The sequence below is a fragment of the Aspergillus fischeri genome, genomic scaffold, assembly GCF_000149645.3.
Source record: "Aspergillus fischeri NRRL 181 1099437636245 genomic scaffold, whole genome shotgun sequence".
Classification (NCBI taxonomy): Eukaryota; Fungi; Ascomycota; class Eurotiomycetes; order Eurotiales; family Aspergillaceae; genus Aspergillus; species Aspergillus fischeri.
This window is the reverse complement of record NW_001509773.1, coordinates 1,305,088-1,331,908: the sequence shown is the minus strand read 5'-3', so window position 1 is coordinate 1,331,908 and position 26,821 is coordinate 1,305,088. Positions and strand designations below refer to the sequence as shown.

The 26,821-nt window shown below is 51.2% G+C and overlaps 8 protein-coding genes across 8 annotated transcripts, besides 1 other annotated feature; 4 read left to right on the top strand and 4 right to left on the bottom strand.

The window, feature by feature from the left end:
* Positions 1-3,122: 3,122 nt before the first annotated feature.
* NFIA_105930 (uncharacterized protein) lies at positions 3,123-4,879 on the top strand (the record flags this gene model as incomplete). Its single annotated transcript, XM_001267001.1, has 4 exons — positions 3,123-3,472; positions 3,541-3,966; positions 4,022-4,251; positions 4,413-4,879. The coding sequence occupies 4 exons, from the start codon at positions 3,123-3,125 to the stop codon at positions 4,877-4,879; spliced, it is 1,473 nt and encodes a 490-aa protein (XP_001267002.1).
* Positions 4,880-5,510: 631 nt separating this feature from the next.
* On the bottom strand, positions 5,511-7,110 carry NFIA_105920 (alpha-amylase; the record flags this gene model as incomplete). The annotated part of the gene is made up of 7 exons (XM_001267000.1): positions 5,511-5,792; positions 5,854-6,094; positions 6,153-6,299; positions 6,355-6,517; positions 6,574-6,802; positions 6,850-6,958; positions 7,013-7,110. The coding sequence occupies 7 exons, from the start codon at positions 7,108-7,110 to the stop codon at positions 5,511-5,513; spliced, it is 1,269 nt and encodes a 422-aa protein (XP_001267001.1).
* Positions 7,111-8,094: 984 nt separating this feature from the next.
* On the top strand, positions 8,095-10,254 carry NFIA_105910 (putative glucoamylase/glucan 1,4-alpha-glucosidase; the record flags this gene model as incomplete). The annotated part of the gene is made up of 5 exons (XM_001266999.1): positions 8,095-8,377; positions 8,452-8,738; positions 8,797-8,893; positions 8,948-9,585; positions 9,646-10,254. 5 exons carry the CDS (start codon positions 8,095-8,097, stop codon positions 10,252-10,254), a joined length of 1,914 nt encoding a protein of 637 aa, XP_001267000.1.
* Positions 10,255-10,466: 212 nt separating this feature from the next.
* NFIA_105900 (glycoside hydrolase family 31 protein) lies at positions 10,467-13,624 on the bottom strand (the record flags this gene model as incomplete). Its single annotated transcript, XM_001266998.1, has 4 exons — positions 10,467-12,156; positions 12,222-12,392; positions 12,454-12,861; positions 12,927-13,624. 4 exons carry the CDS (start codon positions 13,622-13,624, stop codon positions 10,467-10,469), a joined length of 2,967 nt encoding a protein of 988 aa, XP_001266999.1.
* A 2,522-nt stretch (positions 13,625-16,146) lies between these two features.
* NFIA_105890 (putative C6 transcription factor (AmyR)) lies at positions 16,147-18,152 on the top strand (the record flags this gene model as incomplete). The annotated part of the gene is made up of 3 exons (XM_001266997.1): positions 16,147-17,123; positions 17,191-17,641; positions 17,715-18,152. 3 exons carry the CDS (start codon positions 16,147-16,149, stop codon positions 18,150-18,152), a joined length of 1,866 nt encoding a protein of 621 aa, XP_001266998.1.
* A 1,107-nt stretch (positions 18,153-19,259) lies between these two features.
* NFIA_105880 (glycosyltransferase family 31 protein) lies at positions 19,260-20,717 on the bottom strand (the record flags this gene model as incomplete). The annotated part of the gene is made up of 1 exon (XM_001266996.1): positions 19,260-20,717. The coding sequence occupies one exon, from the start codon at positions 20,715-20,717 to the stop codon at positions 19,260-19,262; it is 1,458 nt and encodes a 485-aa protein (XP_001266997.1).
* Positions 20,718-20,985: 268 nt separating this feature from the next.
* Positions 20,986-21,013: a microsatellite.
* A 1,571-nt stretch (positions 21,014-22,584) lies between these two features.
* Positions 22,585-24,727, top strand: NFIA_105870 (signal recognition particle subunit SRP72; the record flags this gene model as incomplete). Its single annotated transcript, XM_001266995.1, has 4 exons — positions 22,585-22,905; positions 22,993-23,266; positions 23,324-23,468; positions 23,524-24,727. The coding sequence occupies 4 exons, from the start codon at positions 22,585-22,587 to the stop codon at positions 24,725-24,727; spliced, it is 1,944 nt and encodes a 647-aa protein (XP_001266996.1).
* Positions 24,728-25,032: 305 nt separating this feature from the next.
* Positions 25,033-26,172, bottom strand: NFIA_105860 (Gfo/Idh/MocA family oxidoreductase; the record flags this gene model as incomplete). The annotated part of the gene is made up of 1 exon (XM_001266994.1): positions 25,033-26,172. One exon carries the CDS (start codon positions 26,170-26,172, stop codon positions 25,033-25,035), a length of 1,140 nt encoding a protein of 379 aa, XP_001266995.1.
* Between the last annotated feature and the right edge of the window lie 649 nt (positions 26,173-26,821).

The window sequence follows — 26,821 nt, the reverse complement described above, 5'->3', positions numbered from 1 at the left end:
CTCTCTGACGAAATCTGTTGGATTTGACATCCGTTCCTGGGCTAGTCTACATACAAGATGGGTTTGATGCGCACTGATCTCGGCCTATCGGTTTCCTTCTGTCATCAAGCTGAATCTTACTTTCCCACTGGATGTTGAAAGATTGGCTTCACACCACCAGTCACTTGACAACAGGCTTAGGAGGATGATCGTCGATCGCGAAAGTTTGCCAGATACGAGCGTGCCACCTCATAAGCGAGCCAAAAAAGAAAGGCGAAAAAAAAGGGAGAAAAGACTAAGTTGGGCCTTGATTTGCCCATACGCACTAGCTTCCCTTCAGATTCCTCTTCTGCTTCTCTGCAGTCAGATCCTTTGCTGCCTTGCAACAGTTTGGGAGAAAATTTTCATGATCAGGCCATCCGAGCATCAAGCAATCGGACTGACAAAGGACAATCTCCAACAAACTTTCGGATGCAGGTACAATCCTCGATAGGGATTGCGTTATCTCTACGGTCGGAGCTCTCCGAAAGCCCTCGGTCATTCAGATTTGCGATATTATTATGTCTTGGTCTCGGTGGTGTGATAGCTGATCTTTCGTTTTCAAAGGTCAATTGGACGCATTATTGCGCGATAGCATGTGAGACATGTCTATTCAATGCAACCATTTTATCAAAGCTGCGGGGTGCACGCAGTATGTGAGCTGCCAATACCCATGCCAATCGTTGCCAGCGTCCCACTGGTCCACTTAGACAGCACGATGGAGCGAAGAACGAGGGCTGGCTTGGCGTCTATGGCAAAAATGGGTAACTATTGGCTGGCATTCATCGTACAGGGGGCCTGTCCTGTCACTTGAAGGCACACTAAGCATGATCCCTGTTCTTCAAGACCGCCGGTTCATGCTCCAAGTGTCTTGTCCAACATAATAACTCACAGGGACCGGTGAGGAGATTGGCACATGCTAGCGGCACGAACTAGCCCAAAACGCGCCTTTTTCCCTTACGCTCAGACATCTGCTGTTGCTTGCGGCTTGCCACCTTCCAAAATAAGCTATGCGCCGGTGACCGAGGTAGAATCCTGCGCTAAGATTGCTTAACAGAATCTCGACACTAATTAAAGCCTCTTGGCATTGCCTGTACCTTTCCAGCAGGTCGGCCTTTTGTGTTTCCACAAATTGAAGAGTAAGTTCGGACAGGCCTTTTTTCTAATTAGACAGGAGGTATGATCTTCTGGCTAAAGTGGCCTAGAGCCGTGACTTTCAGTTTTACCAATTTTATTCTGTTTGGAACGGGCTCATAAGTCTGAGACTTTTCATGCGGGGATGTCGGTAACATCCTAGCAGCCTATTCTGATTCAGAGGGTCCACAAGTCAGCTGTTAATGTCCGGTGCCTGTCGGGTTGGCCAATGGCACAGGATTGACCAATGCGACTTTACGACGTGTTTTTACACTGGACAGTCGAACCCCTGTCCTGCGCTACTGATCACTGAATCTCGGAAAGTGAAGGCTGTTCGTCAAGTACCTGACCGTGGGCTGCAGCAGGACAAGTGCAGAAGCGAATCAGGATTCCAGGCGAAGCCATGTCTCCATAACTAATTGATGAACAGTGACGTCTCCTCAACCAGTCTGTTCAGAAGCTTCCCATGGCTTACAGCCCGAACACGAAAGGTGCATCAACTACCATATGCAACACTCCTATTGGGACGGATCGAAATTAATCTCCGACCAGGCAGTAACCGGCAAAATTATTACCGTAACTAGCCGTTTTATTCCACGTCGAGATCACATCATCGGCGGTCTGGGATAGATAATGGCTATCTCCGCACTGGTTGGTTCGATATAGATACATTTCGGCGACGATCGCGCCTGCTCACCAGTCACTAGTCATGCTTTGCAATCGCAGGCGCCCAAGACTGATTTGCATGATTTCCCCTATCCGGGTTGGCCATACTAAATTTAAATGCTTGGTCTCTTTTCAAACCCGCAAGGGTGATAGCGAAACAGAAGAGACAAGTGAAGGGAAATTTGATTAAGGATGATTAGACGGGACCAGAAAGAGGCCCATCGATATCGCTGCTCCACTGTGGGAAAAATAAGACAACCGCCATGATGCAGCATCCGCCAGACCCTCCGCAAGATTACCAGCTTGGATGATCAAGATAAGCAACGTTGTCTATCAACAAATCAAATGTCCCGGACAATGTCTTCCAACTAATTGCGTGCTGGGGTTGCTTTTCTCCTTTTCTTTCCATCGCTAAATCTAACCCCTCATTGCTCTGAAAGCGGGAATTTCAGAGAATCCGGTTCTCATCGGATGCAGGAGGATTAAGATGGCGCATGTCAGTCAACCCCTCTTTGACTGCAGCCTGCAAGTATCGCTACCACCTTCTGCCTGTTTCTACTTTTCTAGAAGCCCGCTAGAGGCGCCTCTTGGTTGCATCGCGCCCCTGATTAGCTTTTACCCCAGGTTCAAGATAGGCTGGCCCGGCCGTGGCGGCGCAGAACACCCAACTTCCAGCGGAGTCTATTTCGTCAATGGCTAGCAAGCTAACACCATTTCATTCCCCTAGCCCATCATGGCCTGTTAAAAAGGCAATTGTCTCGCTCCACATGTCCAAGCTACTTAATGATTTGCGCTGGATCTTCGTTTTCTGGATTCCCACACCCGTCTGTTTCCTCTCCGCCTATTAGATAGTCATAGTCATTGTTGGCTGCGGATCCATCAGTACCCATTCTCTGAGGTCATGACGCGCACCACTTCTGTTGAAGATGTCAAATTTGAGATCCCCGCGTGGGAGAACTCGAAGGTCGATGTCGCTGACGGCAGCGGCCGACCAGAATCCAGTGCCAGTGGCGACACAATTCGTCCAAAAGGTCGCATACGACGATCAATGACGGCCTGTAATACTTGTCGCAAGCTGAAGACCCGGTGCGATTTAGATCCACGCGGTCATGCTTGCCGCCGCTGTCTCTCCTTGAGGTTCGTACCATAGAAACTCTACACTGAAGGATACGAGACATTCAAATCCTGAAACTCTCTGTTGCTTCAATTGGCCGGCTGGGATCGAATTTTTGCTGAACATGCTTTCCTGCAGGATAGAGTGCAAGCTGCCTGAGACAGCTGAGCGCTTTCAAGATAATGCTTCAATGTGGTCGGATGCCACGGCAGCTATTCCGTCCATTGAAGAGCGCCTCATCTCGCTGGAACGAAGTATGACAGAAATGACCAGCATGATGCGACAGATGATGGACCGGTCACCCAGTATATCTGGCAGCTCGGTATCCATGTTGACAAGGAGTGGTATCACCGATGAGACCGCTTCGATTGAAGGAAGTCAATCGTCTTCCTTCGCTCCTAGACCTATCCGTCTCCTTCAGGACCTGCAGTCCGACTTTGTGGGTGAGGCAAATGTCCTACCTGCGGATTCAAGGTCACTCGGTGATCCTTTCACCAAGGGAATCATCGACCCTAAATTATCTCAGAAATTAATTCAGTTGTATGCCACCCTTCTTGTCTGATTTTGACCTGTCTGAGGATCTCTCCGCTAATTTACTCATCCCAAAGGTTTGTTGATCATTTTGGGATCTGGATCTCGGTCGACAATCCGTCAGATATTCATAATGAGTTGAGAGCTACAGATCCGCTGCTCTATAGTACAGCTTGTCTACTAGCATCTCGCTACGTTCCCGGTATACCATTATCCGTAATCCATGCTATGTATCTTCAGATACGGCATGCAGCAGTCAACGTCCTCTGGAATAATACACCCCTCAAGCACGAAACTCTTCAGGCTCTTACTCTACTTGCCTTATGGCCTACAGCAGTACAAAAGGAGACTCCAATGGATAGTTGGTTGCTGAGCGGGATCTCGATCAACCACGCTATCATTTCCTTTGACTTTCTCAACCATGCTCCTGCCGAGCTTATTGTGGACAATGACATGGTCGCGAAACTCCGCGTATGGAATGCTCTATGCCTGACTCAGTTACAGTATGTATTCACCATATTTAAGGGTTTACACGGCATTTGCTAAGAGAGCCTCTAGGTCTGCCATTGGAAACGCTCGTCCCTTTCACATACAGCAGAGGTACCTCGAGCATTGTCCACGACTGCTTGAGCACCCAGCTGCTACATTTGAAGACGGAAAAATTGTGGCGGAGATCCAGTTATATCTGATCGCCCTAAAGTTGCAGAATTTCAGCCACCGTATGCGGCTGGGAGACTTTGAATACGAGGAAATCGAACGCTGGAAGATGGAGTGGGCACATCTCTTAAGTAAGCAAATAACCGTGGACCATATGTCATAGGAGGTGCCCTAACAGATTGAGCAGCTGGCGAGCAACATTCGACACTAGAGCTTAGCCTCTGGTATTGCCAACTACTACTCTATCGAACCGCAATGAGGTTCCATTGGGAGTCCGAACACCTTATCTCAGAAATCCTTCGTAATTCGCGCCTCATTCTCTCAAAATTCCTATTGGTCCGGTTTCCGAACGCACTCGCCTTCCCAGATCAGATATACTACATCGTGGGCTACGCCGCCCTGAATCTCTGCGACTTTAGCCCGATGGATCCGCTTATCGACCAGGTCCAAACCTTCCTGCTTCATCTGTCACCGAACGAAGATCACATTGCCTACCGCTTCTCATATACAATCACAGAGCTCAAGCGCCGCTGCGCAGCAGGGCCTAACCCCCACAATGCAGTCAAAGGTGCGTTCGGGGATACTCGGAAACTGAGCATGGGACAGCAGATACCATTCATAAATCCATTGATGGATACCATGATGGGGGAGTACGGTGGCTTGGAGCATCTCATACCCGAAGTTCCTCCACACTCCTTGCCCGATATGCTCACCAGTGTAGCTGGTGAGCTGCAAGCGTTTCGTACAGCGATTCTTTGATATTGTCAATCGTATATGGGATTCTTGCATGCACTGTGACCAATATGAATGCGCCTCGTGCATGCGCGAAACAGCCGTCCGTACAGCGCGGCAGTAATGTATTAGTTTTTCTCTTTTCACAGCGTGAAGCAGGCTTCACCTCCCTGCGTCGGGCGATTTTCAACCCTGTTAATTATTCGACTTTGGCGTTTTAATTTTGAAATCCGCTCTGGCTTTCTGGCGCTAGGTTTCATTACGTGAAATCATAGACGTCCCGACTGTTTTCATTGCTTGAGTCTATCGATCCTTCGTTTGGAGGGGTAACGACTAAGGTAGGAGACTTTAGGAGTTTAGGCTGTAATTGCCATAGTCTGAATACTCTTTTGAAAGCCGATTATGGCACGGATGTCTAAAACTCGATCGCAAGGGCGGATTGTCAAACAATGAATCCTCGAGGGTCACTTGTTCCACTTGTTGAGATGTATCTTATCTTTCCGCGATATATATTTGATTGTAGCAGTATTAGCCATATTGATCGATATAAAACAACGCAGCCATGCAATTCACTATATATACACTCCTACAAAGAACACGCACGAAGAATCGATGCCAGTGAAAGTTTCCAGAGAAACCATATCGCGATGGCTGCTGCTCAAGTACAAATTGTACTTCCGTCCAGCCCAGCCGTTGGGTAAAACACCCGGGGCAAGCCACTAGCCATGGGAACGGGGACCTTCCCGTCTGAGCCTACGGTCACCGTGGTGCAGGAGAACACCTCAGTCAGTTGTTGTCCGGCCTCATAGCCTGTTCCGCTCAGTGAGAGCGTGTAGGAGCTTCCGGAAGCACCGAGGTTCGAGAGGACGGTGATGACCTGCGCTCCGTCGGAGCCTTTCCGCATGGCGATGGTGGAGGTATCTTTGTAGATGGGGTTATTCTGTGGATTGAGTTAGCCCGGCTTGATTGTAATGGTCGTTCTGGGAGTGAGCGCCTCGTACCTTATAAGTCATGTATCCTGGGTCCTTGCTAATGGCGTGATTCCGGATGGCGTTTGCTGTCGCGATGAGCTTGTATAGCTCGCTCGTTTTTGAGTAGCCGGATAGCCAGACTGCCTCGCGGTTTGCGGGATCCGTGCCACCGCTGTAATGCTGCTCCTGGCCGGCGTAGATGATTGGGATTCCATCGGAGAGGATGATGAATGCTGCGGCGTTTTTGGCGAGGGCCATGTCGTTGGTATACCTGCGAGCGGGGATTCATCAGGACGCTGGAATGACGATGAGTCTAGGAAGAAACTTACGATGCGAACCGGGGAGTATCGTGATTTTCGACAAAGGTGCCCAACAGCGTCGAATCGGCGCACTGCGACTTGACCGTGTTGATCATATCGTAGAGGCCGCTCATACTGCCACTTGTGGATTGGAAGGCTTTCAGAAGCGGATAATATCTGCTCTAGTCAGACGCGCAGCAATGCACAGGGTTCATATGTGTATGCGACTCACATAGGGTAATTCAGCACGCCGTCCAGGACCTCTTGGTAGGGGCAAGTGTACGCTGGATCTCCATCAAATACCTCCCCGATGCAGTAGACACCTGCAGCGTCATTGAACCCCGGCCAGAAATCATTCTGGACGTGCTTCACAGTGTCAATTCGTAGGCCGTCGACTGTAGCATATCGGTCAATTCTTGGTTTTGTGCAGATACCAAGAGTACGTTCTTACTGGAATAATTAGACACTAAAGAGGTCACCCAATTGTACCAAATCTTTTGGACATCCGAATTTGTAGTATTAAGATCCGGTAAAGGAACAACATTGTCTCCCAACCAGCAATCTTCCACGTCTTTCTGATTATCGTAGTTGCTGATGAAGCACAACGGATGGAAGTAGGCCTGAGAGTTGAAAGGTTTGAAGACACTATAGTCGACCGAATCGCCTGCACCGGCATATCCCTGGTTCAATCAGCAAGGAGTACATCAATGGGCTGAGTCCAGCGAACCATGTGATTGGCAACAACGTCGACCATGAGATACATGCCCCTGTCGTGAAGAGCTGACGCCAGGGCTTTCAGGTCGTCAGCGGTCCCATAGTTGGAATTGACCGAATAACTTACCGAGTCAGCAAAAACCAATACGAGTATGTGGGGATGACTTGATACTCACATGTCTTGCTGCCAGTACCCGTGGTATGCAGTGCCTTCCGATGTGTCCTGGGGAAGTTGCTCGGTGACCGGGGTTATCCAGATTGCTGTAAAGCCCATGCCTTGTATGTAATCGAGCTATATTGACCCAAATCAGTCATTGTTACACTCTCAATCTCCACACTAGTTAGAGAACGCTTTCTGACTTGTTTGATGATGCCTTGCCAAGTACCACCACAATACTCCTGTTTCACGTGTCAGTACACCATGGCTTGTGAAGGGAGGCTCGTGTAGCTGACTCGAGCACTAGTATCACACGAGGCCGTTGTGGAACCGTCAGTCCGTGCGAATCGATCCGTGAGTAAGAAGTAGATGGACTGGGATCGCCATTGCGCTGGAGTGGCCGCCAAAGCTGTCCCAGCAAGGCAAGAAAGAAACAAGGATGACCAGCGTATAGGCATGCTGATCGTGCTGTACACTCAACAAGCCCGTAATCTCGTCTCTTGTCAGGAATGGGAAGAGCCAGGTAGGGGACTCATTGGGGGCCTTTTATAACCGTCAGACAAAGATGAAGCAGGATATCAACAGACAGTAGATCACCACCAAATGCGTATTTCACGGTTTCCACCCATCTCGAATCGTCAGCGATCAAGAATCCTCGCGGAATAACCTCAGAAGCGGACGATAATGCCATTAAGGATTGAAATAAATCCCCTGTAAATGTCCGCCCCTGGTCATCCAGCATGAGGATCTGCCGGTCGGTATTCAGTTTGTGGACTACTGCGTCGCCCTTGCAGCTTCGATAGAGGAAGATCAACATCATCGTTAAACGTAGCAGCTGATTCGACGCCACATACGGAAATGGACCGATCGCATTTTGCACCGATAGGCTGACGCGGGGAAGAGATGATGTATCATGTATGCAAGCAAGAAGGGGTGTCAGGTGGTTCGTGTCTTTCAGCCTTGTAGTGAGACCGCTGAGTTTCTCGTTTCGTTTTCCTTACTTCCCCTCCATCATCATCACTGTGATCTACTGAAGGCAATTCATCGATAAGAGCATGTGAAAGCTGTGCATGCGAGGCAGTCTTCGTCCGCCTTGATGAAATGAACGATGAAACACCGCGTCTGGCCGAGATGACGAGGAGGCAGTTCCTGACGATCGCCATAGGCGTCTTGACCACTGTCAGCGCCCTCTCGGACCCCGCTCAGATTGTGATCCCAGCAACAATAACACCCCAGACGACGGATCCCTTGGTGTCATGGTTAGCGCAGGAAACTTCATATGCCCTCGATGGTGTGTTCAACAATATCGGACCGAACGGGGCCAAGGCGACCGGCGCTAGCTCTGGCATCGTCATCGCTAGTCCTAGTCAAAGCAATCCGGACTGTGAGTGATTATTTCCTCCGTACCATGATGGTTTCTTCATTTACTGCAACTGACCTGGCTGACCTGTGGTTGAGACTACTATACCTGGACTCGAGATGCCGCTCTCACCATCAAACACCTCGTTGGTTCTTTTGCCGCCGATCACGATCCTGCACTCCAAAGGATCATAGAGGATTACATAGATTCCCAGGCGCACTTGCAGACTGTCTCTAACCCTTCCGGAAATCTTTCAAGCGGAGGCTTGGGGGAACCCAAGTTGAGGGTGGATGGATCGGCATTCCGTGGCTCCTGGGGGCGTCCACAGAGTGATGGGCCCGCGCTGAGAGCAACAACATTGATATCCTACGCAAACTTGATGATTGTATGTTTTTGCTGTCTTCGATAAAGATTGAGCTTCCTAACTTCGAGTATTTTAATAGGATAATGGTTATTTCTCTACGGTTGAGTCAAGCGTCTGGCCAATCATTCAGAACGACCTTTCCTATCTGACGGAATTTTGGAACTCTTCTACTTTTGGTACGTTTGTATGTTTCTCATACGGGAGGATAATCCAGTGACCAAATCCGGTAGATCTTTGGGAGGAAGTTCGCGGCTCCTCATTTTTCACCACGGCAGTCCAGCATCAAGCCCTCAGCCAAGGTGCAGCTCTTACCCAGAGCCTTGGTAAAACCTGTTCGAACTGCCAGTCACAGGCACCGCAGGTTCTCTGTTTCCTGCAGACTTACTGGACTGGCTCGTCCATACTGGCCAATCTGTATAGTGATCGGTCCGGGAAAGATGCCAGTTCAATACTAGGCATCATACATACTTTTGACCCCAATGCGGGCTGCGACGGAGAGACGTTCCAACCGTGTTCTGAGCGGGCGCTTGCAAGCCACAAAGAAGTCGTAGACTCCTTCCGCTCGCTCTACCCGATCAATGCAGACATCCCTCAGGGCCAAGCTGTAGCCGTGGGTCGGTACCCAGAGGATGTCTATCAAGGTGGACACCCTTGGTATCTGTGCACTTTGGCAGCAGCTGAGCAGCTATACGATGCACTTTATCAGTGGGAGAGGTTGGGGTCCCTCGCCGTTACAAATATAAGCCTCGCGTTCTTCCAGGACTTGTACCCATCAGCTACAGTTGGGACCTACGCGAAGGACACCAGCACATTTGCCTCTATAACTGCAGCAGTTCGAGATTACGCAGATGGATTTCTCCGCGTCGTGGTAGGGGTCACTCTCTAGCCTTTTGCCAGAACAGTGTCAAGTACTAACATGACCTCACAGCAAAAATACACACCCCCGAATGGCGCCCTCGCAGAGCAATTCTCGCGCTACGACGGCTCCCCCGTCTCAGCGCAAGACCTCACTTGGTCCTACACATCCTTTCTTACTGCAGTTCAAGCCCGAAGACGTGCTCTTAATCCTTCCGCATCACACATCCAACCTCTCCTCCCAAACGCAACCACCGCCACCGCCCTCCCCCAAGTCTGCACCCCTTCCTCCGCACGAGGACCCTACCGCCCCGTTAAACGAATCAAGTGGCCCAGCCCAGAGTGCCTCTCCCCCCGGCGTACCGTCGCAGTTCGGTTCAATGTGCTGGCGACCACCGTCATTGGCGAGGACATCTTCCTCGTCGGGTCCATCCCCGCGCTGGGCGAATGGGATGCGCGGCATCAGGCATTGAAGTTGGAAGCGAATGAGTACTCGAGCATCACGCCCTTGTGGTACGGGACCGTGATGTTGGATGCTGGGGAGGAGTTTGAATACAAATTTATTCGGAAGAGGGTGGGAGATGGTAAGGTTATCTGGGAAGAAGGGCAGAATCGAGCATTTGTGGTGCCGAATGAGTGCGGCCCTTCCAATGCCACGATCAATGCCGTCTGGAGATGGTGATTTAATCCTCGTTATATATCTGTGATCCGAAGAGTCCTACGGAGCTTTTCGGGCTACTTCGTTGCTTACACATGGATCTATTGTCTCGGGCTACATTTTCATGGTGTTTCGTAGTATGCCCACAACCATGAGCTAATGTTTCAGCTATATCAATCTGATTAGCTATACAATCATTAAGTCATTCCTACGAGACACGTATGATCCGTAGAAAACTACCATTTCAGAACCCAGTTTCCAGCCCAGGCGCCATGGGGCGTCATGCTGTGCAATCCCTGCACAGACAGCACCTTGGAGGTAGCATTGTAGTGCACCGAGCCAGGGTGGACGTTGCGGCCGTTGAACGTCACAGCGGAAGGCTTCTCACCCACGCCGAGGACAGTCACCTTATCCAGGCGGTTCTTCTCCTCCCAGGTACCCTTGACCGAGACCTTGATGCTCCAGGCGGTAGCCTGGAAGTCGACATCGAGAGTGCGGGACGGGTTGAGGCTGGTTCCGTCGTCGAGATACAGCGAGCCCGAGGCAGTCTGGTTGCCGCTCAGAGCGACGAGTAGCGACCAGGGAGTGTTACGGGCGTCTCTGGTCGTGAGGGCGGGTTCCTGCATGGGCAGGATGCTGCCTCCACGGACATAGACGGGAATGTGGCCCAGCGGAGCGGGAATGGTGGTGTTGACGCCGGGTTTGGCGTCTACGGCGGTCTGGGTGTACCAGTCGTACCAGACTTCGCCTTTGCCGACGCCTGGGAACGCGCCCTTGACGGTATCGGCGAGGGGCTCGAGCACGGGGACGACCATGATGGAAGGACCGACCATGAACTGGGTGTCGACGGCGGCGAGGGACGGGTCCGTGGGGAACTCCCAGGCGAGAGCGCGCATGACGGTAGAGCCAGTGGTGTGGGCCTGGTGGAAAAGAGTGTAGAAGTAAGGTAGGATGGAATAGCGGATCTTCATGGCAGCCTTGGAGGCTTGGGTGACAGAGGCCCAACGGTAGGGCTCCTGGGGGATAGCCCCAAGGACATTGTGGTTGCGGTAGAAGGGGAAGAAGGCCGACAGCTGCATCCACCGGCTGCAGAGCTCCTCGTCGGTGTTACCGTTGAAACCGCAGGTATCCACGCCGAACATGGGAATACCGAACAGCGAGAACGACAGACCCTGCGAGATGGACAGGAACATGGACCCCCATTTGGAGTTGTTATCACCGCCCCAGTGACCGGCCCACTTGCCCGAGCCAGCAAAGGTAGACCGACCAATGATGAAGGGTCGCTTCTCAGTGAAGACCTGGCGCAGTCCGTAGTAGGTGGCATTGAGGATCTGGTGGCCCCACAGACTGTGAACATCGTATTCCTGGACGCCGTCCGCATGAGTAGAGTTGGGAGAAATGGCGTGAACGGCAAGGTCATGACCCTCCTGAACATGATTAATCACATATGGAGGGTAGTTGACGTCACGGACGCCCGGCGTGGGCGTCGTCCGCAGATACGATGTAGATGTTGACGTAGTGGCGGTTTGGGTAGCAGCAGCAGCCGAAGCCTGACTGGCAGAGGCGGCGGAGGCAGAGGCCGCTTCGGTAGAGTTCGTCACGTTGAAGGCCTCGGGGTAGTCGTAGCCGATATTTCCAGGTTCACCGGGAAGCTGGAATGGTGGGTGAACCGGGTTCAGATGTAGCTTTCCTGTTCCACAGCTGCCAACGCAGAAAGAGGATACTTCGCTCATATCAATCCAGATGCCATCGAACGCAACCTTCTTTGACCAGATGACGAGTTCGTTGGCCCAGTAGTCAAATGCCTTGGGGTTGAGCCAATCTGGGAAGACAGTAAAGCCCGGCCACACTGCACCGATGTAGAGGGTGCCATCAGGGTTCTTGATGAAAACGTCATCCTTTGCCCCGCGAGCATAAGGCTCGTACCTGGAATTCAAACGTTCGTGAGAACTTGACCATCTAACAAGGAGGATAAGATAACAAGGACTTACGCATCCGATGCATTGTCGGGGTTGGGAATATAGATTGCCGAGTCAACGATAGGAACGTAGTGTCGTCCCGACTTGTGAAGTTTGTTCAGAAATTCCTCGCCTTCATCGTAGGAGAACCGTTCGGGATCATTCTCAAAGTCACGGTAGCCAAGCATGTAATCGATGTCGCTCCTGGAAGGAATGTAAATAAAAGGAACTGGGAAATATGTATAAACTCAGAAATCAGACTGACCAGATGTATTCCAGGGGAATCTCAAATCGCTCAAAGTTGTTGACCACTTCCTCGAGCTGAGACCAATTCTGGTAGCCCCAGCGGCATTGGTGGAATCCAAGGGTGCTGTACTGCTGCATTGCAGGAAGTCCAATGGTGGAGAGCTGGTAGCTCTTTGTGACGTCCGCTTGCGTGGGACCGGAGTAGAAAGTCAAATCGATGCTACCACCAATTGTGCGCCAGGTGATGTTGCGGGGTTGCAGAAGAACCTCCTGACCATGAGAGTTTCTCAGAAAGACACCGTGGGAGAATGATTCATAATCCTCCGACAAGTCCGCCTCGTCCGTGTTGACAAGCGAGTAAGACCCATTCGTGCCTTTAGTATAGTATCTAGTGTCGAGATAGAACGGATGCTGTCCATAGATGTTGCTGGAGAGCCGATTGTAAGCTTGTCGACTTCGTACATTAGGTTTCAACCATGGTCAGCAACATACCTATCAATCGGGTCTCCCACATCCGCTGCATAGGTGGTCAGGGTCGCGTTTCTCAAGAGCCGCAGCTGGGCCATGCGCTCTCCCAAACCGTACAGGTTGTAACCCTCGGGCAACGAAGAGACAAACTCGATAAACTGGTTCTCAAAGACCAGGACGGAGCCCTCGGTATCGAAGAGGACGTCTCCAGTAGCCTTGCGAATGACCTTGAGGTTGAAAGAAGGCTCATTGGACCACTTCACATCAAAGTCGCTTTGAGAGGCGGACACGCCAGAGCCTTGAGCCCGGGGCACCAAGTCTTCCGAGAGGAGGTACCAAGAAGCGTTGGAGGCATCCACGTAGGTAGGAACAATTTGGATGTTCAGGCGGTCCTTGGCCAGATAATCCACTGTCAGAGACAGCGAATCAACGTCTGTCCCGTACACGTTGCATGGGTCGCCCGCGAGCTGTAGGCTGGCGGTGAAACCTTGGGATGTCTGGTGCACATTTGAGGCTTTGTAGCCCGGACACACAGACTGTGCGTCGACGGCAAGGGGATCGTCGATGTTGGCGACCAATTGAGCACCAACGTCAATAGAAGATGGTAAAGTGTATTGCGCGTGTGCTGAGGTTGCGGACGTGCTAGGCGCAAGCGAATGGCTTGCACCATAGGCCGTGGGGAGGAGCCAAGCACTGGCGACGAGGCCCAGGAGGCTGGCCATGGTGAAAGTCTCAGGAAAACAGGACCAAACCGTGCTGTTGCTAACCGAAAGAAAATTGAAGGCCATTTCCAACGAGGGATCGTCACCCTTTATATCATTTCCAGGTCCGGAGCAGATACGTTGGAGAGCCAATTCCTGCCTTTGTGACGGAACCCCACTTACATTACTGCTGTGCGTGGTATGCTGGCCTGACAGTAGAGACTCAGCGAAGATCCCTGGGATACTGATGAATTACTCCGTCAAATGCCCGAGCAGAGCTCCGCAAAGAAGATCCCAGAACTGGAAGCTGGGACGAGGAAGAAGCTTTCATCTCGCAGGATTATTAGAATTGGGCTTCCTATTCTGGCTCTGTTGCTTGTCCACGCTAGGCTCGTGTGGGGGGCTTAACGTAATTGGAGTATTGGACTGGGGGAAAGCTTATGCACGAGAAGGGGGTAGAAAGGCAACTGGGACCGGAAAAGCATTCCTCCGAGCCCGGGGTTCGCGCCGGCTGTGGATACGGTGATGTTACCGTGTATATTACAGCCGATATTCGAACCTGCAGTACAATACAACAAAAATTACATGTCGGACCGAGAATATACGGGCGGAGCCAGGGAAGACGTTCGAAGTTACCTCTTAGTCCGCAGCATTTGCCACGCTCTAAGCGTTTTAATCAAATAATGTAGTGGGCGTATCTAATAGTAACCAACAAACAAAATTCCCTCGACCTTTACCCTCTGTAATCAGGTTGCAGGACAAGAAAAGGACCCTCATTGGTGACAATGTCCTTCTCCTGAACACTAAGGTACCTACCTGTATCCGCTCACAGATCATCTGATACCAGAGCCTTGATTGGCTGTGAGCCCGATAATTTCCCGAGGCAGTAGAAATATCTGGGTAATGTTGGTTAATGTTGCATGCGAATCATTGATAATATAACCCACTTGGATCTCTCGGTGAGGCCGTGAGACTGGCATTGTCTGATCTCATCCGTATGATATCAATGGAATATTAATGGATTCACTTCAGTATAACTCTCCGCGTGGGTCAATCGTGTTTAAGCCCTTCTGTAGCGACCTGTGACGATAGATGTTCTCATATCCGACTACGGGAGCAATCAAGAAGCTCGAGCTGGAGGAACCATCTCATGATCCTATAACCGGCAAGTCATCAGCTGGTCATTTCGTGCTTGTCCTCGGCTTCCCGAAATCATCTTTTAAGGTGGCTGTCAGCACGCCTCCCCTCGGCAAACTGGACCAAAGCAAGCAAACAACGGCAGTTGAATGGACTCCCATTCGTTCTATGGGCAGTGGCCTCTTTTTTAGTTTAGTTAGTGCCTAACAAGGCGCCATTGTATTCGGGTTACACTCATTGATATCAACTCGAGCCTACGGACTATGGCGACTAGGATACCTACGAATACCCATTCTCGGATCCACTAGGTGCACCTAAACCAGAATGTATCGTCATCACATATAATGGTATGACTCTTATCCCTGATGCCTTCTTTATCTGCTACTTGAAGGGTCATTGCACAAAATAACGCATCCATAACACCATGTCTAATCGGTTGGTTCGTAGACATGCTGGCATTAGCCCTTTTAATCAACCCCCCTTATTCGGTTTACTCCATGTTGCATCTCCCTACTCCGTACTCCATGACAATCCCCACGATTGAAACTTTGTGGTAGGTGGCGGCGAGATCCGGGGGGCTGATTAAAGTAAAAACTGTGGGGATGAAGGGTATATTGTGCATTCTCTCGCATGAAGATAGAGGTTAGTGAGTTTCAACAGCCGTTTAGACAACAACTCTCTTTCTCCCTCCTTCGTATGCTGCTGCGATCCTGTTCCATGAAGGTTCTAGTGAAAGTCTCAGTGGATGGTGGGATAACGCGGGGTCCTACCTAATAGAGGCACCCAGCCCCTAGGCCTTAATAATATACATAATAATGGCTGTTACCAAGAATACCATGAGTTACAGTATTTATGTATCATCCTGACCTGATCTAGCCTAGAAAGGTACCCTAGTGAACAACTTTGGTGTATTGACCATAGTCACCGGATACAAGTTTACAATACGACCATACGCCCATTACAGCCGTCTGTGCCCTGATCTCGGCCATGCTTAGTACCTGCAGTACAGCTGCATAGAACTGTGAATAGTAGGTAGTATTGAATCGAGTCTATCACCGGTTTCAAAAATGCTCTAAACTGGCTTCATTTTGCTCCTCGCAGCTCCCCGCTTCTTCCCCAGATTTTTTTCTGTCCTTTTTCATGATTTACTTCCCCTCCTTGAACTTATCTCCTGTTTCAACCTGGACCTCTGTTTGTTGACTTTCATATCGTGCTGGTCATGGTTGTACTCATGGCTGAATGCTACATGTGACTATCATCGTCTTATGAAAAGCGATCTACAATGGCCTCAAGCCGTTGAGATTTTTTGGTCATGCAAGGTTGTGTCCATAATATCTTCTTCCTGACTTTACACACTATATCCTTCATTTTTCCCCTAAGAAATTTCCTTGTGTCCGTGTCTGGCAATGGACTCCCCCAGTGATACCCCCTCGAAATCTGAACAGAAACCGTGCAAGCAAGCCTGCGACAACTGTAGGCGTCGAAAGATCAAGTGCTCGAGAGAGCTCCCATGCGACAAGTGCTCTCGGCTCCTCCTTTCCTGCTCCTACAGCGATGTTCTGCGCCGTAAAGGCCCCAAGTTCCGGACTCTCTATCCTCTGGCTCCTATCCATCCGCTCATTTCACGATCTCGAGATACCTTGCATTATGGCCCTCGACAGCATACTCTGGACAAAGAGTTCCTTTTAGAGGCCGGGGATTACCCAATAGGAGCCTCTCCCACGTCTCCTCCGTTTTCCCTGGTGGATGCTCAGTTCAACTCCCAAGAGTTCCTGGACTCATTGACACGGCTGGCGCCTCCGGAACTGGTCTCATCACCCGACTCGACTAACTCCATTTCTGACTCTGGAACCGGTCAATGCTCACCTTTTTCAAGACGTCTCTCGTCACCTGTTCTACTGGCACATGTGAATGTCTACTTTAAATACCTGTTTCCCATCATGCCAGTGGTGCGAAAGGAGGGAATACAGGCGGACTGCCACCAGCTAGAAAGACTTTCTTCGCGGAGGTATGCTTTTCTGGCTTCGTTGTGTGCCGCGACTCATATACAGCTCAAATTTGATGGTGCCATGGACCCCTCTGCCTTCAACACTGAGGGACAGTACATGATGTCGGGGGAAGAACTGCTCGCAGAGGCGGTACGGGCAAGGAAGGAGTGTGATCCGGTGGATGAAGTCAGCATCGAGAGTCTTTTGACTTCATTCTTCCTGTTTGCTTGCTATGGCAATCTTGACAAACAGGAGCAGGCGTGGTTCTACCTGTGCCAAGCTACATCCATGATCTTCACCCTAGGCCTGCATCGGGAGGTGACCTACTCCGAATTCAGTCCGGAAGAAGCAGAAGAAAGAAGGCGTGTCTTCTGGCTGCTCTTCATCACAGAGAGGTGAGTCTATCTGCATCCGACGGGAATTGCTGCTTGAGAGCCGAATCTGACGCCTTGAACGATTCAGGGGTTACGCATTGCAGCAAGCGAAACCGGTCATGTTACGCAACTCCATCCATAAACCGCAAGTTCTCTGCTCGGACGATCCCATTCTGACCTACGGGTTCATCAATCTGATCAACATGTTCGAGAAACTGACCCCTAACCTGTACGACTGGATCTCTGCCGGTGGCGGGGATGGCTTTTCCGAGATGCCTCCCATATCCTCCATCCAGTCGAGTCTCTGCAAACCCATGTCGCTGGACGGGGTAGTAGAAATCCAAAGAGTCGACATCCTCGTCACACAGCAGTGGCTGCAGGCGATGATCTGGAAGCTCTCCATGGCGCACGTCTCGCAGCCCGGGTCGCGAGAGGACGCCGTCCTTCCCTTCCATCTCCCACTCCTGGTAGGAAAGGCCGTGATGGATGTGATCGGTGCTGCATCCCAGGGTTCAGTCGATGCCCACGGAATTGGCATGGTGAGCTTTTTCAGTTCCGCCTCCTAATCTCCTGACCCGACCAATCGACTTGCTGACTTGCCTTTCCTTCTAGGAACAAAAGCTCTTCGACATAGGAATGGCCGTCGCAGACGTTACCCGCTCCCTGGGCTCGAAAGCCTCCCACCACCTCGCCGAATCGGCCGTTGACCCCCGCGAACTCCTCTGGGGCCTCCTCAGCACCCTATCCCGCATTCGCGGCTCCCCCTCATACCTCTTCCCCGCCCTCCTCAATCGCTCAAAGAGCATCCTCGGCCTCGACTGCTCCATTAACATGAGCAATTTTCTCCCCCTCATCACCGCACCTCCCTCGGAACCCACGCCCTCCTGGCGCAACCAAAGCCAGAGTAGATGGGACCTGCTTACTGCCGCAGAGCCAGAGCCAGAGGAATCGGACCATGCCCCTGTTCCTGTCTCTGTCCCTGCCTCGGTACCGCATATTCCATCCTCCATGACGTTTCACGATACCCATCTTCTTCGGGCGGCACGATAATCGACTACGAAGTAGAGAAACGGATGTAGATATGGATCCGGATACCCGCGTTGTGGTCTGTATTTTTCAGTGACTTCGATGTATATCCTTATGGTGATTATCTGTACATATGTTTGTTTATATAAGACTCGGCGATCCAAGGATGAATAATGGGTTGCAAGTGTACGGAGTTTAGACATATCCCCTAGCCCCAGCTGCTATGCTCGGGCGTACCTTTGACGCGAAAATAATCAGTAAGCCCAAGCAACAAACCAGCGCTCCGTGGGCTAGCCTGCAGTCAGTCAGTCCGTGACTGCCGTACGCGATGGGACGTATCTATCTCCATCTGAAATCATGTGTAGACAGAGAGAGATTTATTGCTACGTTATTGTATCTGTCACAAAATACTCTGCATTTTGGCCAAGTTCACTTCAACGGTCTGACCTAGAAAGAAGTTGTATAATGTGCTGTGGCATTTCATTTTCTTGATTAACCATCATGGCTGGGCCCAAGCCAGAGTATAGCTCCAATACTCTTCACTGTAGGCATATGAATAAGCATTCCTATCGATCCAGGAATTAGTTCTGTAATGGATTGAATCGAAGCCTCAATCTCAAGCTAGACTAGGGTGCCGAAGCCGAAGAAGGATGGATCCTAAAATTTGGATAAAGAGGCGGGCAAGTTTGTATCTTTCTGAGGTGCTCGATAAATAGTTAGATCCATGACTTGAAATGCCTATTGCGGAGGTCGTGCTATTAGAGCACGGTCTATAGTTGCGTGTTAGGCTTCCCGAAAGCTGACTACATTCCGGAATCATACGATATAATTAAGATGAAAACAAACTGGAGCATGAAAGGGTATATTGCATATCATTATGAGACCTATTAGCAAGAAAGCAAGCCACCCTCGAGCAAGCCACCCTAAAGCCACAAGAGATGATTAAATATTGGTAAAGGCGGGTGCAGTGGTCTCAAAAGTCTATATGGACAGTGGAAGAATTATGTACGTGAAAACATGCCAGGCATGAAGGCGTCGTCTAGAATAGCCATCGCATAAGCAAAGAGTGAAGAAAGGAACGATATCCGCACAGTGAGTGTACCACAAGTCATCTCAGTGTGGGAATAAGGTCTATGCCATCTTCCAGATCAACTCGATGATCTGATCGCCCTTCTCGGCGTCGCGGTGGACGTACCATTGGCGCACTTGGTTGCCAAGGAACACCGAGTCCTCGAGAATATAGCTGAATTTGCCCATGTCCTTGGGCCTGAGAGGACCGAGCGCGTGCATGAACGACTCGTCGACGGCTCCGTTGTCGCCGACCCACGAGACCTCCATGGTCCTATCGTCCAAGTCGATCTCGGTACTGTATTTGGCGATGGAGAAGCCATTGGTGAGGGTCCAGCCGTCTGAAAACTGCCACTGGCGCAGAAAACACTTATCCCCGCAGAGATTCGTGATGACGCTGAGTTTAGCCATGTCGGCCTGGAACCATGACTTCCAGTGGTGCACAGATAGCGGTGGTTCGCGTCCGGACTCGAAGAACCCTGACACGTCGCCTCGCATGTCGAGCTGCCGCAGTCGATTGTCCACCGTCAGCTTCGTCTCCGTGTGCTGGTATATGCAGAGCGAGATTCTCCGGTCCCCGGTGTGAGGCATGGCTTGACAGGCTTCGAAGACGTCGTGGTTGCTCAATTGCTGCACCAGGGGACGAGACAGAAAGACGCCCGCGCCGCCGAATCCCATCAGGCCAAAAATGCCAATCTGCGAAACACTCTCCGACACACCTCCAATGTACATGGGCTTCGTGTCGTCGTATTCGGCAAGCGCATCCACCAAGGCTGCCATGGACAGGAAAAAAGTGTCATCGTCAATCACGCAGGCCCAGCGTGTCCGCGGTCGCATGTTCTTCGCCAGATGCGCCACCAATGAGAAGTATCGAGTCTGATACTCCTCCTCCGACTGTGTCACAAACAGGTTGATCCCCAGGCTATCCGCCTTGGCTTGGACTTCCTCCACTCGTTCATCCGGTTCGACCAAGGCGAAAATACGAGTGCGTGTGTAACCAGCCCAGTGGGTGAAGGCGTCTAACGAGTCGTTCAGCCGTTCTAAAGTCGTAGCAACGCCAAAGTCGATATGCGAAGCATCCACATTCGCAGGTGATGGAGGCACCTCCACCGTAACCGGGGATTTAATGTAGCAATCGTCCTGCGACGGCAGACCCAGCCTACGAGCCTCATCGCTCGACGATTGTTGCTGAAGGAAGGGGATATTGAGCCGTTGTCGGATGGGGAGCTCCGGCTCCGAGGAACGAGCGACGATCATTTCGCGCCGTTCATACTGAGAAAGTTTCCGAACATCCAGGCGGCGGAGAACGTCAAAGTCGGGTTCGCACTTGACGCCCGAGGTGATGGTGATATTCTGTATAATTGTCGGGGGTTCTTCGGGCATATACTCGACGCCGGGCCACAGTTCATAAGTAAAACCAGCAACGAGAAGCAGCGCGACAGAGAAGCGCAGAACCCTCCTTTTCCACATCCATGATGCGCCCATTGCCGGTCTGGGCTTCTCCTCGAATTTCGACAACATTTGAGTTTATCCTGTATGTGTTCCGCTTTCCCTCGTTCAACCCAAGCTCGAACGGCCAGCGACGATAGAGACAGAAACCGATTACCGTGTCGACAATAGCATGTGCATCCCGACCGACCGCGAAGAGACTGGATTGGAGTTGAGGACGTGGACTGAGAGAGGCCAATATAGGAGCCCCTCCGACGATAGGGAAAAGGGACGGGGAGGCTAATCGGATCAGGAGGTCACAGCCGGGTCTAGACCTTGAAGCAAATATATAGGGGAAGCAAGAAAGAAAGAGAGAGAGAGAGAGAGAGGACAGAGGGGTAGTCTTCCTTTCCCTTCTTTGTCCGCTTCAGAACTGAAGGAAACACAAGACGAAAGATAAAGAAAGGGAGGGCAGAAAAAGGAAAAGGGAGGCAAACAGGAAGTCCGTCTCCAGTTAAGTTTCCGGATAAAAGAAAAGTATCTCCAATGTGCCTGGGGCCTCAACTACGGGATGGTGGGATGCAACGCCGACTGCGAGTAAAAAACCCGTCATGGAGACGCAAAGAGGCGAATAAAAAGACACGAACGGCTAGGGAAAGTGGGCCGGTGGACTATGGATCAGCGGCCGCGTCCCTTAACCTTGGCCATGATGGCTTTTTTGATCCTCAAGGTCACGTCTCATGGAGTCCTGTTCCATAGATACTGCGCTTCATTTTCTCCTCATTCATTCGTCATGATGGACCATGTACGGAGTAATGGATATTGATGCATTCGTCGACTAACTACCTCATCCGTCTTCACTCTGATTCTCAGTAGCATACCACCATGGAGGATCCGTTTCTGTTGAAGTAGGACGAGGTACTACATAGATGGCAGTGTGTCAACTGTCAATTAATCCTATCGTTGCTTGGCCTGTCAGTGAATTTCAATATCCTGTCTATCTATTATTGGAACGAACCTGCAGTGTCCCTCTTATTTAGACTACGAACGGAGAAACGGCAGTGGCAAAGACGACGCAATTGGATAATTGGCGAAGGGGTTCAAGCGACTACACCACATTGCACTATTATTTGCGCAATGACGCGCCACCAAGCAGATCGCGTAAGAACTGACAGTTCCATACCCAAGACATCCAAGCAATGAGGCATTCAGACGAAAATCAATGCTCAACACAGCGAGTGGAGATCCGGGATGACGACGAGTATCTTGGCGTCACGTGTGTCTAATCTAGGCCTGCGGAACTAAGGTGTGTACGGAGTACGGAGTACTCCCTAAGTGTAACTGCACCCATTTTGCTGGATGTTACGTCCATTCTCTGCTCGTCCAGATCCATACCAATGATATATGTCCATGAGTGAATAGAGATGCAACGTGCCTCAGAATGATCACGGGATCAGGAGAGCTTCAGACAGCATTGATTATCCACCACCCTCAGCCAATAAGACTATCGGCAACCGACACTGCTGGGTTCAAGAAATACAGAGTAGTGCTACAGAGATATCTAGTGTTCATAGAAGCATTAATAATTGATCATATTAGTTTTGAGGCACACTATTATTAATAGTAATTTTTAACGAAGATCCAATGCAGTATCAGTACGGAGTTAGAGCTTCTGCGCAGAAGCTGGCTTAGTCATCCAGCATGCAGAAATTACGGTCGTCCACAAACATCACAAATGCAAATTCCCAAATAAGGAAATATCTGTCTTCCGCACACTGTGGCATGTGGAGGATTGGAGCCAGAACCCCGGATTATTCAGTTCGCCTTCAAACAACAAAGGCAACCTGCCATAACGGCGGAATTGCATCTGGAAGCCTTGATCAACAATAACCGAACTCCGCAGTACCCATTTTCTGTGCTGATATCTTTCAACCGCAGCTCCAATCACACCCCCGCCGCCATGGCTACGCAGTCATTGAGCTCGTTGCTGCAACGAGCCTCCATTGACGACCATGAAGAGATGCTCAGCTCCGCCAATGCGGCGCTGGAAAAGTCCAAATCGGATATCAATGCCCAACTTGTCAAAGTGGTGGCCTTGTTGAAACTTGACCGCTACGAGGACTGCCTGCGAGTATTTGAAGAAAGCGGGGATGCGTTGAAGAAGAAGGCTGCCTTGGAATACGCATATGCTCTCTACAAGCACGGTCAGCCCGATGAGGCGATCAATGTCGTATCCCGTCTAGCTCGTGGAAGAGGGGCCAACCATCTGGAGGCTCAAGCTGTAAGTCCTTTCTCCTTTTCATTTAGAACCCCCGTAAACAGCGCATCAGGAAGGGACGCGGCTTACAATGGATTTCCCTTTATCTAGAGTTATCGCGCCGAGAAGTTTCGCCGGACAGCCGAACTTTATGAGGAATTGGCCAAGGACAAGGCCTCGATGGGTAATGAAGAGAACGATCTTCGGATCAATTCGTGGGCCGCAGATGCACAATTGCAGTGGAAAGGATACGCCGAGTTCGTACGACATGCTAGGCCAACAAGAGAGGATCTGGAAGCGTTCGAGACTGTATACAACGCGGCATGTCTGAGTATCGCCAAGGGAGATTTTGCGCAGGGTGAAATGCTGCTGAAACGGGCAAAAGGTTCGTACCGATGGCACGCCGGTCCGACTGGCGAGCATGGCATTAACAATGTTGCAGAACTCTGTCGAACCTCGGAAGACCTCACCCCGGAGGACAGGGCCGCTGAGCTGCTCCCCATTTCGGTGCAGCAGCTGTACGTTTTACTCCGCCAAGGCAAGTCGGAGGAGGCTGAGTCAGTGCTCAAGGAGATTTCAGTAGACGAGTATGTCAACCCAGTTGGCTCATTGCACTGCAACTAAAAGCTTACATCGATACAGTATCCCTGAGCTTTCCACCAAGAAGATTGCCCAACACAACATCACCCTCGTTCAAGACACGGCCGCCAATCCCTATGCCCTGTACAAAGCCTTGCGTCAGACACCCGACTCCACCGACAACGATAAGCTCTTTGAGTACCAGAATAATGTCATGATGGGTAATTCTCACGCAGCCGACCTTCTAGTCCAGAAGTACGATGGAATCATCCGCTCCGCATCCAAAGTACTATCCAAAGCAGCATGTCCCTCGCTCGACGCTAGGACCAACCTGCTCTCGGTCTACAGCGCAGCCGCACACGCACAAGGCCAAACCGGGCCCAAGGCCCTGAAAGCCATCCTCCCGGTCTTGGAGAGACGGCCCAAGGACATCGGGCTGGTCCTGACTGTCGTTCAGCTCTACGTCAATGCAGGCAATACTACTTCTGCCATCAACACGCTGGAGAAACTGCTCCAGAACCTCGACGAGTCCATTGCCGAGCAGGACAAGGATATCCGCTTCAGCCCCGGCCTGCTTACGGTGCTGGTGTCCTTGTACAAGCTTGAAGGCCGCAAGGGTCAGATTCGATCAGAGTTAGCCAAGGCAGCGAACCACTGGCGAAACCGCGCCGAAGCCCCCGTACCACTCCTCCGTGCCGCAGCAGCCTCGTTACTACACTCCTCTGACCATGCAGACCTATCTCTATCCGGAGGACTGTTCAAGGATCTGTACCAGAATAACACCGGCGACCAATTCGCAGTGGCCGGCTACGTCGCCTCGCAGGCCACCCTCGACTACGCCAAGGTCGAGTCGCAGCTCGAAAGGCTCCCAGCTGTCGATGAGCTGATCGCAGACGTTGATATTGCCGCCCTGGAGCAAGCGGGCATCTCTCCTTCCTCGGCGACAGCGGCAGCCGCTGCCGCCGCGATCGCCGGCGCGAGGAAGAGGACTGCAGCGGAGAGCCAGACCCGCGCGACGAAACGGGTCAGGAAGTCGCGTCTTCCTAAGGACTACGATCCTAACAAGGCTCCCGATCCGGAACGCTGGTTACCCCTCCGCGACCGGTCCACGTATCGACCCAAGGGGCGGAAGGGCAAGCAGCGTGCTGCTGAGAGAATGCAGGGTGGTGTTGTCAATGAGAAGGCGGAGGAGACGCCGGCTACCACACAGCCAAAAGCTCAAGGTGGAGGTGCCAGTTCCAAGAAGAAGAAGAAGGGAAAGCGGTAGGCGCATATTGCATTGAGTGTTATGAGAGATGCCTTGCATGGGAGCGAACTAGACTATGGTGAACTGTGGCTTGCGAAGCATGTAGATAACCTTCAACTTCCTAAACGATCTTCAACCTCCTGTATTGATACTCCCGAAGGTACCGAAAATATCTAAGAACTGAAATCAGAATATCAAAGCCCCGCCAGTGCGAGATTCTAGGGACACGACTGGCATGGAACGAAGTCAACTAAAGTGACCTCTGCAGACTCATTCAAAACAGTCAATAAATTCCGCCTTTAAGACCTTCACCACGCAACAAGCTCCTAGCCAAGGGGAGTTCGAATGGTCCCGCACTGCCGATCGTACTGCTCAAACATCATCCGGAACAACTTTAGATCCTGGAGACCATCTACTGCCGTCGTCTTGGCCGGCTTCCCTTCCACGAGAAACGCGTACAGCGCCTTCAATTCCTCCCGATGCCCATCCTCCCAACTACTCACACTCTCCGTCTTCCTCAGCACCCCATGGTCATCCATCTCCTCCACCACCACCCGCAACAGCTGGCCCCGCGCATACGGAAGCTCGTAGTAGATGCTCACGGTTTTCGTACGGCCGTAGATAGCCAGGTGCGCGTCACACCGCGGCACGGAGTCAGTACCCGTCTCGTACACCAGGGTAAACGGGTGTCCGCCCCTCGCCGCAGTATCCGTGTAGTGGAAAATGGCCGAGTAGAACGGATCGTTCACCGAGATCGTGGAGATGGTATCCGGCGCGCCGAGCGTATCCCGCATCAGACCCAGATCATGACACCCCAGTGATGCGAGAAACTGGCACAGCGCGATGCGGTCCTGGCTTAGCTCTTGGCCGTTGAACACTTCCTCCAGAAGCCCCTGTAGGAGATGCTTGTCGCCGGTTCCCGCTCCGTTGCTGTTGTTGCACGTCTTTGGTACCGCCTGTTTTTGGGGCGTCGTGGCTGAATGCGCTGTGTGCGGGCCTGCGATGTTCCGGCACCGAGCGTAGTAGATCCGGTCGAGGCTTGCGACTTCTTTCCTGAACACGTCCTCGAAGCACGGTACGTAGCGGCGCGCGCAGGCGACGAAAACCTTAGCCCCGTTCGGGGCGCACTTCTCGGCCGCGATGATCCGTTTGGTGCTTCGGATGCTGAGACTCACAGGGGTTTCGACCATGACATGTTTGCCAGCCTCGAGGGCGGCGATGGTGTAGGTCTCGTGATACTCGTTAGGAAGGAAGTTGAGGATGAGATCGACATTGGGATCGTGTATGACATCGTCGATTGAAGTGGTTGTTCCGGGGAAGTCCGTATTGTTGGCGCTGCTGATTGCGCTGTGAAGGACTGCGATTTTGAAGTTTTGATCTAGGGCTCGTAGGGCAGGTAAGTAGATGGTCTGGACTACTTCGCTGTCTGCGCCGAGGATTCCTACTCGGAGGGGTGGCTGAGCCATGTCTGCGACTGTCAACTGTATTGAGCGCTGCCGAGATAGCCTTCGAGTGTACTTGAATGCTTCTTAGGTAGGTAGGAAGCTATCTTGACACGAACTGTCCATTGAAAGATAGCGACTCGAGATCATCTCTCCAGAAGAGAAGGGACACAGTTTCGAAAACACGTCTGGAGTAAGGGACTCGTTTGTTGAAAGTCTTAGCCGGAAGGGTTAGGAGTCAACGTAGGAGCTGATAAAAGGGAGTGAGTCCTGCATTCCCCCTTCTTTGAACCTCCTCCGGATCCATTATGGGATGACATCAGCCATACCAAGTAGTTAGTGACCAATAGATGGTATATGGCGAGGATATGTGCTGAGGTTACATGGTCTTGATCATATGACCGTAACAATTTAACAGAATATTCTCAAGTGAGCATATGCCTATCTCAGATCCTGTATGGTGTGTTGCTGTACAGTGAGCTGGTGTACAGATGGTTTTGTAGGTGTTGACTCGCTTGTACGGAACTGATCAGTAAGCAGTGCATATCTCGCTTAATGCATCAGTTATGAAACTTGTGGAATAGCACACAAAAGAGTCTTCGACTATTTGTTACCTCATATGCAAGATCAACTATGCTGTTTATTCAAAACAGCCAGAGTAATAATTCTAAAT